At 43.8% G+C, this 14,034-nt stretch overlaps 1 protein-coding gene across 1 annotated transcript; it reads left to right on the top strand.

The window, feature by feature from the left end:
- Positions 1-3,294: 3,294 nt before the first annotated feature.
- On the top strand, positions 3,295-13,861 carry sec24b (SEC24 homolog B, COPII coat complex component). The gene is made up of 24 exons (XM_049750111.2): positions 3,295-3,673; positions 4,626-5,222; positions 5,419-5,547; positions 5,806-5,931; positions 6,325-6,408; positions 6,678-6,832; positions 6,903-7,087; positions 7,167-7,269; positions 7,874-8,000; positions 8,088-8,197; positions 8,400-8,512; positions 8,607-8,725; positions 8,998-9,053; positions 9,152-9,358; positions 9,463-9,586; positions 9,670-9,828; positions 9,915-10,088; positions 10,266-10,376; positions 10,469-10,644; positions 10,733-10,870; positions 10,936-11,040; positions 11,342-11,434; positions 11,878-11,981; positions 13,254-13,861. Exons 1-24 carry the CDS (start codon positions 3,592-3,594, stop codon positions 13,363-13,365), a joined length of 3,489 nt encoding a protein of 1,162 aa, XP_049606068.1. The 5' UTR covers positions 3,295-3,591; the 3' UTR covers positions 13,366-13,861.
- Positions 13,862-14,034: the final 173 nt, after the last annotated feature.

Raw genomic sequence — 14,034 nt, 5'->3', positions numbered from 1 at the left:
CCATTATATTCCATTTATTTTCCAGTTTTTTTTTTAAAATCAACTAAATACTCATGAGGCTCAACTCTTAAATGTGATCTTATTTTTTTATATATATATATATTTTCTGCTTAAGTGAGGTCATGTTGGAGTAAATTATAGGAATGCAAACCGTAATTTCCAACGCAGCGCATGCATGTGCACACCTCCTCATGTTTCCCGGCATTACCTGAGAGCATGCCTGCAGCCTGATTAAAGGACACCCGATACAACGACATCAGTGGTTGCCATGACGGCTAACTGGGGCAAATTAACCATAGTGTAGTGGTCATTTCCCCCGTTAAGTGCTCGGAGAGGTCGCAGGAGCTAACGTTACACTAACCACACGGAGCACTCGTCAAGTGTTGAGATTCCCGAGAGAACTGCCACAGAGGGAGAATAGATTTGTTTTTGTTTTTCTTCCTTTTTATAACTTCTTTTTTTAAGTCACACACATGCACGCCGTCATATGTGGGAATCAAACTCATGGTGCCTGCACACAAGACAGGCGAGTGTACCACTACACCATCAGCCTTTTCAGCCTCCTTTTCATAAACTTATTCTTTGTATCTTTGTGATTAATTAAATGTTTCTAATTGATGCTTGTGCAGCCACATATCACATGCGTTTTTGACTTCCTCCGTTCCCTTCCTAACTCCTCCTCACCGCACTCCTCTGTATTCCATTTTGTAATTTATGCACCAGGAAGCACGGTGGGCCTAATATTTTTCGACATTTTTATTTCATTTGATACTTCACTTGATATTTTTCGATTTACAAATATTATTGTTTAATATTGTTTCAAAATACCTCATCAGAACTGTTTGATGATGTTTCTAATGTTCTTTAGGAGGACTGTAAATTGCTAAAGGGAGGAAAAGCAGGTATTTGTAGGAGGGAAAGCTGTTGGGGACATACTGTACAAGGAGAAATGGTAAAATGTCCACCAACAGACTTCCCCACCTCAAAAAGATTATATTTAAGACTCTGTGGTATTAAAAACAAGCTGAAAAATGACATGGTTGTCAAAACATTTGTGGAAGAAAATGTTTTAATGAGTGATGGTGCTTCCACCCGCCTCTCCCAAGGAAAGATTTAATGTTCACTAACGTCTGGATGATTAATGGCCTTCCTATTGAAGCTCCAATTATTCCAAACTGCTTTTTCCCCTTATTTTGTTATTGTTCCTTTGTGTTTTTGGATTGGGCTCAAAATGTTATGAACATAGACTGAAATGAAGCAAACACAGATACAGATATAGAGATTATCTGCCTAAACCTTTTTTAAGAAAGGGGGGTGGGTCAGATGGGTGGAAGGGCGAGCGGGCAAGCGGACGAATGGATACATAATAGTCGCTCCCACAACGTGTTTCTCTGCCCATGACTAAACCAGCTGGTGGGGGAAGATCAGAGCCATTTTCAGGCAATGATGCAGAAAAAGGGCATTCGCTTTTTAACACGCTCTGGTAAGTAGAAGAACCTAATAAGTTCAGCAGAATCCAGTTAGAAATTTAACAAATGTTGAACACTTAACAGAAGCGATGGCAAAGTGACCAGAGTAACTTTACAGCTGCCATGAAACCCCCAGGAGAACCCACCCCCCTCCTTAGACGACCAAGGAGGCCCATTAAATTAACGACAGGTATTTCATCCCAAGATTGTGGATGTGAAAAAGGGTCATGAAGGCAGCTGAGCAAGCACATAGATCAGGGAGAAATACGACAGGATGACAACTCATAATTATGATCCCCTTCCATCACCTCTCACCCACACGTCACCAAAAACAACTCAACCACCCCCAAAAACCCAACTATTTGTATACAGGCAGTTCCTCTCAATATACCCTGATCTGGACTGTTTCATTAAAAACCTCCAAAATAGCAACTCTGTTATTTACCACATTTCTCATTGGCCCCCGTTTCTGAGGTCATGCAGAGTAAAGAGACATTTTACAAGCACTTAACATTAATGTTACAGTCATGAGCTCACCACATTTTACAGACTAAGCTTACGTGTCGCCCCTTTTCCCCTCTCCTCCCGCACTGTATAGGTGATTTTTAGTTATTTTTTTATGATCGCCTCAAGCAGTGAATACCCATAGTGAACGAGGCACTGCCAGTGTGCACCGTTGATTATCCCAAACATTTATTACAATGGTCTTAACACGAGGCCACATGTGCAGTGGGGTCTAGCAGCATTTCGTCACATTGTATAGAACTTTCTTGGCAATAATTTACACACACGTGAAAGTGTTTGAATGGGAGGTGAGGTCATGCGCAAGCCCCACGCGGAGAGGGCCGTTAACTGCGATGCCCTTTATTGCTGCAGAGGGTCCCTGAGCTGCCATGCGTTGCGGGGTTCTGTCTTTTATATAACATGCAGCTCTTTGTTTTTATATGTCAATTATGGAACATTTAACTGGAACATGTTACAAAAAGCTGCCTTAGGTTAGTCCTTCAAAGGTCTTGATCACTATTATCAGATGTTTTAAACTTTAGCGTCAGTAAGCACATTTTTGCACTGAATCGTGTGAGCCGCTATTACATGACGCTAAATTGTTTATACCATTACAAATCATTTTCCATAATGTGACCTTTAAACTCTCCAACTCAATTGAGAAAAAAAAAAAAACTTTTCAAGCGGGGTGGTCAAAATAATGCAATGTGGACCGAAATGACCACTCACATTCAACATAAACTTGCCACTCTTTGAGTTGCCTTTAATTAGCCCAAAATTAAACAGATGTCCCAGAAAGGTTTTTTCTTTAAATAATATATGAATGGATAATATGTAATAGGAGTAGTGGTGTACACAGTCCCGCACACTGCTTACATTGACCACGAGAGGTCACTAAATGTCAAGATGATCACAGTTTTTGTCATTAACTGTAACAGAAATTATAATTTCCTTGTACCTGAAATTTCCAGGTGACACATTAAAACATGTTACAAATTAAACTGTAAAAAATAAATTAAAAACATAAACATGTGAATGCCTTGTATTATAACGGTATTCTTTCCTCATTGTTGGTTTTATGATCGTATAATGTAATGTAATGTAATGTAATGTAATACCTTCGTTGTGCGGAAGATGGCAGGATATAACTAAACTTATGTACGTCTAACGGAATACAGGCGTCGTATTTCAAAAATCATAAAAGTGTTCCAGTAATGGGCAATAATTTTCATCTGTATGATTTTCAATTACTTTTGAAAAGTAATGGTGTTACATTGGAGGGGGGGGGGGGGGGGACATCTTATCGGATTTCAATAGAGAGGGTGATTCAGTTCCTAGTTATCAATTGGAAGCTTTACATTCCGATTGTCATGGAACGCACCGAAAGGACCAGCAGGAGACGGTGAAGCCTTGTCAACATCCTGTCCGCGGCTCTCCCGGACCTTACTCATCTTGCCCACTGACCCAGCTCAAACCCGGGTGTTCGTTTACCATCTGAGGCCTCTCTGACAGCGGAACGTACGCTTCGGGCAGCTCGGCGCCGAGTGACACTCATGTAATTTTTTTTTTTTTTGGGACCCAGCAGTGTATCTGTGAGGTCGGGAGGGCCGCCGAAGTGATGTCTGCACGAGCGAACGGCTACTTGGGCTACGGTCAGACCCCTACGCCGAACGGTGGAGTTGCTCCCCCTCGACAGAATGGTAAAGCAGGCCAGATGATGCGATTAGCCGGCTTCTATGGCTTTTAGCATGCTAATGCTAAAGGAATAATTGAATATTTGTCACTTTCAGCCTTCGTGTAACTACTTAATCTTAGCTTGGAAATAAAAATAACACAAACAAAAGGGTATTAGTGTTACATTTGGGATGTGTCGTAATGTAAGCCAATTTAAGCACTAGTTTGATGCTAACAACTTGAACGAAGATGCTAACATTAGCCTAGCGTCAATGGGCAAGCAAGCCGTTAACTTTACGCCACATAAAGAAGCAAAATGTATCAATGTGTCCCAGACATGAATGTGACTAGTGTGACTTGTATTTACTCTTAGTGGAGACATGTTTAGATTAGTAGCACACCAAGCTGCTGAGCTATCAGGATGAAACTTGCGTGCAGCTAAGTACGTACACAGATATTTAGCATCTCCTTTGTAATTTAAGAAACCATCAAAGCAGGTAAAAGAAGAAATGACAGGCAATAAAGGCATTGGGAGCAGGTGCAGGACTTCCATACAAGCTACCTTACTACAGGGTTTTCAAACCTTTTAGCTAGGGCAGTAAGAGCTAAGGCTGGTCAAGTAATACATTTTTTAATCATAATCACGATATTGGCTGCAGATAAATTGATATCATCGAGGATAAACGATTATTTGGCGTTTCCGTTTTGAGACGTGCATGCGCAAGTCAACCGCCCCGCCCCCACGTGTGTGGAGATCCAGGTCATATTTAACAGGTTGTTGTACCTTAACGCGTACAAAGAATCAAAGTTTGTGAACTGGTTCATATTTTGGATGAACGTGAACTGAACGTAGTGCATTTAACAACTATCATGAGAGCTGCTGTATTTGGTATTTTTCATATGACTGCTACAAATAATAAAAAACACTTATTTTATTATCTTCTCCCACCACATTTAATTCTGCTTTTTATCTCCTAGGTCCAGTTCAGACATACACCACCACACATCCTACCATGGTTTACTATGGAGCCCCACTTCAGCAACAGAACTACCCCACCATCCCGTCACACTGCACTGGCGTGTCCAGCAAACCCCCCGCCACAAACAGTACTCACCATGTGAACAACTGCTACCCGAATCACCGTCATGTACCACCCCCGTGCTTGGCGCCCCAGCAAGACACCGTCGCCATACACTCCTCGGCGCCACCGCCAAGCGGCCACTACGCCCGGTTCCAGGAGCAGCTTCCGTCCTGTGCCACTCCAGCAGGTTATTACAGACAGGCATCATACCATGCACCGTCAGCTCAATGTCAGCAGCAGCAGCCTACATTGTTGCCGGCACCATCGAGTGGTCCTGAGTCTCCTGTCTACCCTATCGTTTTGTACCCGTCTGCATCGGGGACGAGCCAGTATGGCACTCTTGTCTCTAGCCAGACGCCGGAAGTGACGCTGTACAGCAACCTCCAACCAGGTCCTATTACAACACCAGCAGCACCTGCTGCAATGCATCCTGGGTACAAAGAGACTCCTCCCACTCAAATGGCACCAGCTGTCAATGGTCAAGGAAGCACAGGTATGAGCTGGTCTTTAAACTTTTTATTCTGCTTTGTGATGTGATCTTTTGTAGAATAGTTTGTGAAGCTTAAAGCAGATGACTTTGGCCAAAGGCAGTATCCATTTCGTCCGCTTCCAAACTTTCAACAGTGACAAAAAACAGGAATTAAAATACGCTTTCAAATCATTTTCTCTTGTCCTTTTTCTCATCGCAGTCGCAAACACAGCTCACCAAAACTACGACCATCATGCCTCGCTAAACTACCATTCCTATACAAAGGGAACGCAACCGTCCTCGGGAACACCGACCACATCACTGCATTCCTCACCAAGCCACCATGAAGGTAAATAACACATTGTCACCAAATAATCCAAAACAGGTTTATTGCTTTAATAATGTTGCTGGCCAATCAAGAAGGTTTTTCTGAACCTATTTTACTTTAATGTTGCCACCTTCTTAAAATGTCTTAAAACTTTTATTGAAATTTGTCGAGGGCCTTTTTCTTCACCTTGGCCGAGATACCTTACAAGTTGTTTCAAAGTAACATGAAAGAAGACATCACTCTTGCTCGCTTTCTTTGCCCTCCTCCCATTTCCAACAGGCATGCAGTATGGATATGGCGCTAATAGTGGCGCTAGCTCGGCCTCGGGTCCAACCGCAGCCCCCTCGTCATCCAGCTCGGAGGATGATGAGGATGACGATGAGGAAGAAGAGGATGAGGAAGCAGGTGTGCTTTTGATGTAACATTTCGCCATTCACGTTCCAGCCCACTGACCTCCATTGTTCACGTTCCTCAGCCATTCAGGTGTCTTAAGTGTACCAACCACATCAGATAATCCCCCAGTTTATAAATCCGATTTAGTCGGCACTAATTGGATCCCTTGAGTTTGTCTGGCCTGCAGCTGGGATTTGTTGTGGGACAAAACCATCTTTTCTTTCTTTTTCATATTTCACATTTCTTCTTCATATTCCAAACGACACACATCCATGACCCAAGCAGTAAAGCTAATAAATAATCTATTCCCTGCTCCCCCTGTTCCTGACAGTGCCACCATCTATCACACCTTGCATTTCCATTTCCTAATTTAATTTCCTCTGTGTCACTGTGATGCTTTTTCAGGAGGTGACACATCGTCGTCCACCACCGGCAGTGCGTCGCCGGTGCCAAACAGCTATGATTCCCTGGAAGGAGGCAGTTATCCAGGTATGGAAGTGGGGGGGGCCTTATAAACATGCTCTTTATTACCTTGTGAGTCACACATTTTGGGCTATCACTGGATTGGTTGTTTTCATCACAATTTTGTTTACAGCTGTCACCTCCGTGTTGCTTTATGCACATCGAGTAGTCCCCTGTGAATTTGACATTTTTTAAAGAAATGTATATATTACTGTCATAATGTCATTGCTAAAATAACAGATCTAATTCAGAAAATGTTTAGTCATTATTTGATGGCAAACTGAACTCTCGTGCAGATTCTGTGCCAGCTTCCGCCAATATGACCAATCGCTACAGTAGCTATGGTTACCCCGGTGCGCAGCCGGTTTATCAGCATGGACCAACCTCACTCGCGGACTCGCCAGCTTCTCGGGACCTCCTTGGATCGACGGGCTACCAGCAGTACTCCCAGGTTTGTCTTTAGTCAAATGTGTTAGACAGCAGAAAAAATTCCCATACTCACTTCCTTGAGTTGCGTGCAGCCTTTTCCGAGTATGTCTCAGCTGTCTGCGGCCCTGGGAGGTCTGAGTGGGGTCCCAGAGCTGGAGGTTGAGGCGCTCAGGCCTCTCAACCTGCTGCAGGAGAGGAATCTCCTCCCCCCAAGACCTTTGGAGGCCCCTGAACCCAACCTGAGTTCCGAGCTTAAAAAGGTCAACTGCAGCCCACAGTACGTAAAGGTTTTAACCGCCTCTTAAATTTTTTAAATTAAAGGATGCAAATGAAGTTCATGTTTACTCTTCTGCAAGGACATTCCGGTGCACCCTGACCAGCATCCCTCAAACGCAGGCTCTGCTCAATAAGGCCAGACTGCCTCTTGGCCTCCTCCTTCACCCCTTCAGAGATCTACAGGTGGGATCCGAGCTCTAAATTAGGAAGGCTACCACAAAAAAAAAAAAAAAAAAACGATAGCCAATGGCCGACAAGTTGTACAATTTAGAGTTTACATCAGAAGCATAGAATCTTTCAAGCTAACTTAATCAGTATCAAAACTATCACTTAAAAAAGGTGTAGGCTTAGTGTTATATTTTTATTATCCCGGTTAACCCTTTTTGTTAACCCTTTTCTTATACACCAGATAGTATTATTTAATAATTGATCAAAATGTTGTCCGTAGCGTTCATAAAGGTTTTAGAACGGCTCTGGTTTGACTCTTAACATCCCAGATGAATTTCTCTGAACTCCTAATAAATGTTTTAAGGTGCATTTGGAAGGGCTTTGTTTTTTTTTTTATACAATTGAATACATTGCCAATAACATGTCTGTGAATGTGTTTGTTCAAATACTTAAGACAATTCAGAAAAAAAATGAGTGCCCATAAAAACAATAGAATATGTGGGAGTGTTTATTATGCAAATTAGCAACATTGTTACGAAACAATAGGACAGATATCAGATGACCCTTTCAGCATCACATTTGACCAAATAACATCATTTTAATGAAAGTCTCTTTGCAGCAACTACCAGTCATCACGTCTAACACCATTGTGCGCTGTCGCCACTGCCGCACCTACATCAACCCCTTTGTTACCTTCCTGGACCAGCACCGGTGGAAGTGTAACCTCTGCTATCGGGTCAACGATGGTACGAAAACGTTCATGCAACTTTGCTTCATTAATCGAGCTCAGCTACCTTTCGCGCTGAATTGATGTTCTATCTTTTATATTCTAGTACCTGATGAGTTCATGTACAACCCGGTAACGAGGTCATACGGCGAACCCCACAAGAGACCTGAAGTTCAGAACGCCACTGTGGAATTCATCGCCTCCTCAGACTACATGGTGAGGACCGCCTCCTTACTTTGAGTGCATTTGTCCACTAGATGGTTGTCTCGTTTCGCTTCATACAGCTAATGGAATGCAAAGCGAGAGCTGCTGATGCTGCTTTTGATACACTGTTATGAGGGCTTTACCATGTTTTGTGGCTACTGAGTGTAATTTAATACTAATGCCACCAAAGTTCTAATAATAAACTTGTCGACAGTTACGCCCCCCTCAGCCAGCAGTCTACCTGTTCGTGCTGGATGTTTCACAGAGTGCAGTGGAAAGCGGCTACCTGAAATATTTCTGCGAGTCGCTCCTAGAGAATCTGGATAAGTGAGTGCCAGGATCATGAATAAAATAAAATAAAAAAGCTTTTCTACCTAAAAACAGATCATAGGGGTTAAAAATTAGTTGTGGTGTTTCTTAGGTTGCCCGGAGACTCTCGTACCAAAGTGGGATTCCTCACTTTTGACAGCAGCATCCATTTCTACAACCTCCAGGAGGGATTGTCTCAGCCTCAGATGCTGGTGGTGACTGATATTGACGGTACTGAGCGATTGACTTTTCATTATATAATATTATTATATTTTTTTTTTTGCTTTATGACATTGAACTCTGCATTTAAAGGCAACATTAAATAAACAGTTTAAAACTTCCAAAGATTTATAATGACTTCTTTGTACCATGCTTTCAACTATACTCTTTAGTAGTGCCACATTTGATGGCAGGTAGTCTCGAGACCAAACTGGTATTTGTAGGCAAGCCAATAAAAAAAAAAAAAAGTCCCCTAATTGGAATATTGTATTGACCTTTTTCAGATGTATTCATACCATCTCATGACAGTCTAATGGTGAACTGGAAGGAGAGTAAAGAGGTAGGTAGCTCACTTACTCAAATCTTCTATTACATGTGTGTTTGCGTGCGTGTTGTTTTACTCAGGGTGAATTCTATTCTTGCATCCCCTTCATGCAGCTTATCAAAGACCTGCTGAGCTCCCTCCCTGCCATGTTCAGCCAGAGCAGGGAGATGCACAGCGCGCTGGGCCCTGCCCTGCAAGCCGCCTTCATGCTCATGTCACCCACCGGCGGGCGGGTCAGCGTGTTCCAGACAAAGCTTCCCACGTTGGGCGTCGGCTCACTGCAGTCCAGGGAGGACCCCAGCCAGCGCTCCAGTGCCAAGGTAGGGCAAGGAGGCAAGAGAAGGATGCTGGCACGTGATTGATCGATCGATCAGCGGTTAGGCTTATTTTTAGCCCCACCCCACATACACACTTGTGTTTGCAGGGAGTGCAGCATCTTGGCCCCGCCACAGACTTCTACAAGAAATTTGCACTGGATTGCTCAGGACAACAGATAGGTGTTGATCTTTTTCTTCTCAGCTCACAGTACGCTGACCTGGCTACGCTTGGTAAGGTTCTCAACTTTCCACAATGGTCTGAGGCGTGACAAACACTTGTTCATTTTTTGTTTTCCAATACTTTTTGTTTCCAGCGTGCATCTCCAAGTACTCTGCGGGCAGCATCTTCTACTACCCTTCCTTTCATCACATCCACAACCCAGCCCAGTTGGAGAAGTTCCAAAAGGATCTTGAGCGCTACCTCAGCAGGAAGTTGGGCTTTGAGGCAGTCATGAGAATACGATGCACAAAAGGTAGCCCTCCCACATATATATATTAACCACTGTGCCGCTTGAAACAGTTGATGATCGTTTATTTTATTTACTTTTTTTGCCCTTAGGATTATCTATCCACACATTCCACGGCAATTTCTTTGTGCGCTCCACCGACCTGCTGTCCCTCGCTAACGTCAACCCGGACTCGGCCTTCGCTGTCCAGATGTCGATTGACGACTCGCTGGTTGACTCTTCTCTGGCATGTTTCCAGGCGGCTCTGCTTTACACGTCCAGTAAAGGTAAGAGGGTCTTGAAGTCAAGAATTCATTTTGCATCATGAGTCACATGCTTAAACTTGTTTGAGCTCCAACGTTTTGGCGTTTTGCTCTCTCATAATGGACATGAAAATAGGTTGATGGCTAGATGTCAAATGGCTGCGTTATCGCATAGTACTGAGCATCCGTGTATTATTGCAGGCAAGAGGCGTATCCGGGTCCACACTCTTTGTCTACCTGTGGTCAACCAGCTGAGCGACGTGTACGCCGGCGCCGATATCCAGGCCATTACTTGCCTGCTGGCAAACATGGGTGAGTCACCTTTCGACATCCGCTGACCTTTTGTGGGCTAAATGTTTGGTATTAATCTTAATGTGTTTTTGTTTTTTTGTTTTTTTTTACAGCGATCGACCGCTCCGTTTCATCCAGCCTGCTGGATGCTCGGGATGCCTTGACAAACGCAGCGGTGGACTTCTTGAGCTCCTACAAAAATAACGTGTCCAACCTGCAGCAGTCTGGCCTCGTGGTGCCCGCCGGAATGCGCCTTTTCCCGCTGTACATCCTCTCTCTGCTCAAACAGGTGTTGCTGGCTTTTTCACAAACTTCATTTTGGTGTCCTGTCACGGCACTGCTTAGATTCACGGCGGCCAATGTGTTTTGCCTCACAGATAGCATTTCGTACGGGAACGAGCACACGCCTGGACGAGCGTGTCTTCGCCATGTGCGAGTTCAAGACGCAGCCGCTGCAGCAGCTGATGCGGATGGTACACCCCGACCTGTATCGTCTGGACAACATGTCTGATCAGGTGAGGAAGCCAAATAGGAATTATCCTTCAGCAAATTGATTGCAATCGCTGTGTTGTACCTGCAGGGAGCGCTTCACCTCAACGACACGCTGGTCCCGCAGCCTCCGCTCCTCCACCTGTCTGCCGAGAGGCTGAGCAGAGATGGCGCTTTCCTCATGGACTGCGGCAGCGTACGTATTCATCTAAAGCAGTGGTTCTTAACCTGGGTTCGATGGAACCCTAGGGGTTTGGTGAGTCGGTCTCAGGGGTTCGGCGGAGCCTCCGCCGTGGAGGTCCGAACACACCTGAATGTCTTGTAAATTCATGATGGCGCATATTTGAACTGGTCTCGCAAAAGCAGAAGTCACATTGATTTGCAGGTATGTCATTTGTTGTGAGTTCGTGCATTGTGTTGGTTTTGTTCTTTAAACAAGGTGATGCATTTTTCATCTTCATCCTTAAAACATTTGCTTATCTCTTACATCTGTGCAGGTGTTTTACCTTTGGGTTGGCAAATGCTGCAATGAGATGTTCATCCAAGATGTTCTGAACTACCCTAACTACGCTTCAATCCCCCCTAATATGGTAAGACCAGCTCTTTACAAACTACTCTAAAAAGGAAGCCTGCTGAATTGGTGTCAGAAAATCGTGACCAGGCCCTGCCGTAAAAAGCAAAAGCTATGTAGGTGAGCTCCTGTGAACATGAGTTTCACTGGAAGGTGCTATATGTTTGTGTGGGAGTCAAGGGAAAAAAAAGCAAGTGCAGCAGATCAGACCTGCTGTTGTTGCTTTTTTACCTCTAGAATGTTCCGGCCAACTGGGTGGACCCCATTTGTCAGCGTATTTGTCTCTCTTTTTCACAAGGCAGGTTGATGCCTTCCAGAACCACCTACATGCCAAACATTCCAAACTTCCTTTTTTACCCTCCACACCGCATTGTGCGGCTGAATCCCATTTGCAGCGTTGAGAAGCGTGTTTTTGTTGTTGTTGATTTTTATTGCTGTTTGTGGTGATGCTGTTTCTGGCAGAGTTGCATTCCTGAGCTGCGCACGCCGTTGTCTGAGAGGGTGCGAGCGTTCCTCGACTGGCTGCAGGACAACAGAGCTTTCAGCTCCATCGTGCATGTCGTCAAGTAAGTGGTCAAACATGATGTCACTTGGTATTGTCTACCTTTTTTCCCACTTGGTACGCGCCACATAAAGTAATGCGGCACACCAGATAACAACCCAGTACTTTTGTCTCATTGTGGCAGACGTACTTGACGTAACGTGTACAGAATTGCTTGCAAAACAAAAAGGGCGACTGATGAATCTCACCGCATGTGTTCTCGTCATCTTTTTGTCACAATCGCAGTGATTACTTGAGAGGAAGTTCTTGTCTGTGAACGGGGGCGACTGCTTCCTCGGGAGTCTATTGTTTGGGCCGCCTCCTCCTTCTCCTTCCAGAGCAATCATTATTGTCGTTTTGCTCACCAGTGTCGTGGTCTGAAACTTGGACAGATAAATACCAGGCAGATTTACAGTATCTTAGACATGTTCAATTATTTTGTGTGAATCCAAAAGTACAACATGGATCGATCAATGAGAATGACTGATGAGATTTGACAGAAGTCTTCTCTTCTGAACTTTTATCTTTATTGAAGACACTTGATGTCGTAATCGTGAACAATGGTAAGAAGAGGCTATTGGTTTGATGCTCGATCCGCCGTTTTCGAACTTTGCTACAAATTCTCAAAATCAACGGCATTTCTCGACTTGTTTCAGAAAGGGCCGGCTGCCCCATTGTGTGTGTTGTAAAGAGTCACACTCACTCTACAAAAGCTTTCATAAATATTCCAATGAACGCGCTGCGCTGGGTGTGGCTCAGTCAAGACGTAAACACTCATACTTGGGCCTAGTCATGCGAGGTGTTGTGTGGGGGGGTGTATTTGAGGAAATAAGACAAGGAGGCTCAACTTTATGTTCCGTATACATATATTTTCATATTCACATATTTTCGGCTGACATTTTATGCACACTCAATGTGCTTCATATAATTTAAGGTACAGTATTTAAAAGCATTTACAAACAGATAAGGTAATGACATCTATAAGCAAAGTAGGGATAAAATGTGGTCAACTAAAATAAAGTCTAGTGGCAAGAACCGTATTTTGGGCCAAAAAATATTTTGAAGTTAAAAGACCCTGGTCGTGTATGGAAAAAAAAAAAAGAATTTTAAACCTAGATTTAAATGCAAGACAGATAAGTTCAGTATGGCCCATCTTCATTTTAATGAAAATGAAATAGACGTATAAAAATGAAGAAAAAAAAAAGGGGCAATATTCAAAACACGACCAAAACCAAATTCCAGATACACTTCTATTCTGACTAGGGAGTGAAACGTCTGACTATTTCTCAACCTTTAGGGATGATGCTTCCGCGAAAGCGACGTTCTTCCAGCACCTGGTGGAAGATTGCTCTGAGTCAGCACCCTCCTACTGTGAGTTCCTGCAGCAGATCCAGCAGCAGGTATCCTAGTCACAAGCACAGGATTGTTGCAGAAACACTAGTATGATTGGACCACACTAGGGGAGCTGAGCAAGGGGGGAACAAAACCCCACAAAGAAACCTCCCTCGCTGTCTCGTAGCTTCTCGAAATGGGACTAGAAGGGAAAACGGAGCCAAGAAGATGCCACTTTTGTCGTAGCGCTGTAGTGCTGTCCTTTATTGTTCATCATTTTACAAAATTTGACTGTATCTGGATTGAAAACACTGAAGATGAAGCGCATTTTACTGACTTGCACTATGGAAAATTATTTTCCTGTTGGGAAGAACTGATAGCGATGTGATGTTGGTTACCCGTCACTGACCAATCATGGGAGGTGAGGGGCGACAGAAAATTCCTTTGTCAGCAAACATGTGCCCTCCCACCCATTCCAGCGCTAAGTGTACTATCCTCTTTGTAACTACTGAAAAGAAATCTTTTACGAGCGATAATTTATGAAGCAGCTTAAAATAAAAATGGCAAAACCAACACTGGCAGACTTTTAATCACGACCATTCTCATCGACAAAAAGCACCCATCGCCGCATGCGGTATCTGCCACAGCTGCCATTATCTTATCACTTTAGCAGCCATTTTAAAAGCAAGTTTGACATGATGACAAACAGCTCTTGTTTGCGCTGTTCAAACCTCCTAAAAGCTTGA

This window comes from Syngnathus scovelli, chromosome 1, assembly GCF_024217435.2.
Source record: "Syngnathus scovelli strain Florida chromosome 1, RoL_Ssco_1.2, whole genome shotgun sequence".
In the NCBI taxonomy this organism is placed as follows: Eukaryota; Metazoa; Chordata; class Actinopteri; order Syngnathiformes; family Syngnathidae; genus Syngnathus; species Syngnathus scovelli.
This window is presented reverse-complemented; position numbering and strand designations above follow the sequence as displayed.

Excerpts from the sequence above, each read along its gene's own strand:
- sec24b (XM_049750111.2), top strand. The coding sequence starts at position 3,592 with ATGTCTGCACGAGCGAACGGCTACTTGGGCTACGGTCAGACCCCTACG. Across the intron at positions 6,833-6,902 it reads GCTACCAGCAGTACTCCCAG|CCTTTTCCGAGTATGTCTCA; the intron begins GTTTGTCTTTAG and ends AGTTGCGTGCAG. Across the intron at positions 7,088-7,166 it reads AAGGTCAACTGCAGCCCACA|GACATTCCGGTGCACCCTGA; the intron begins GTACGTAAAGGT and ends CTCTTCTGCAAG.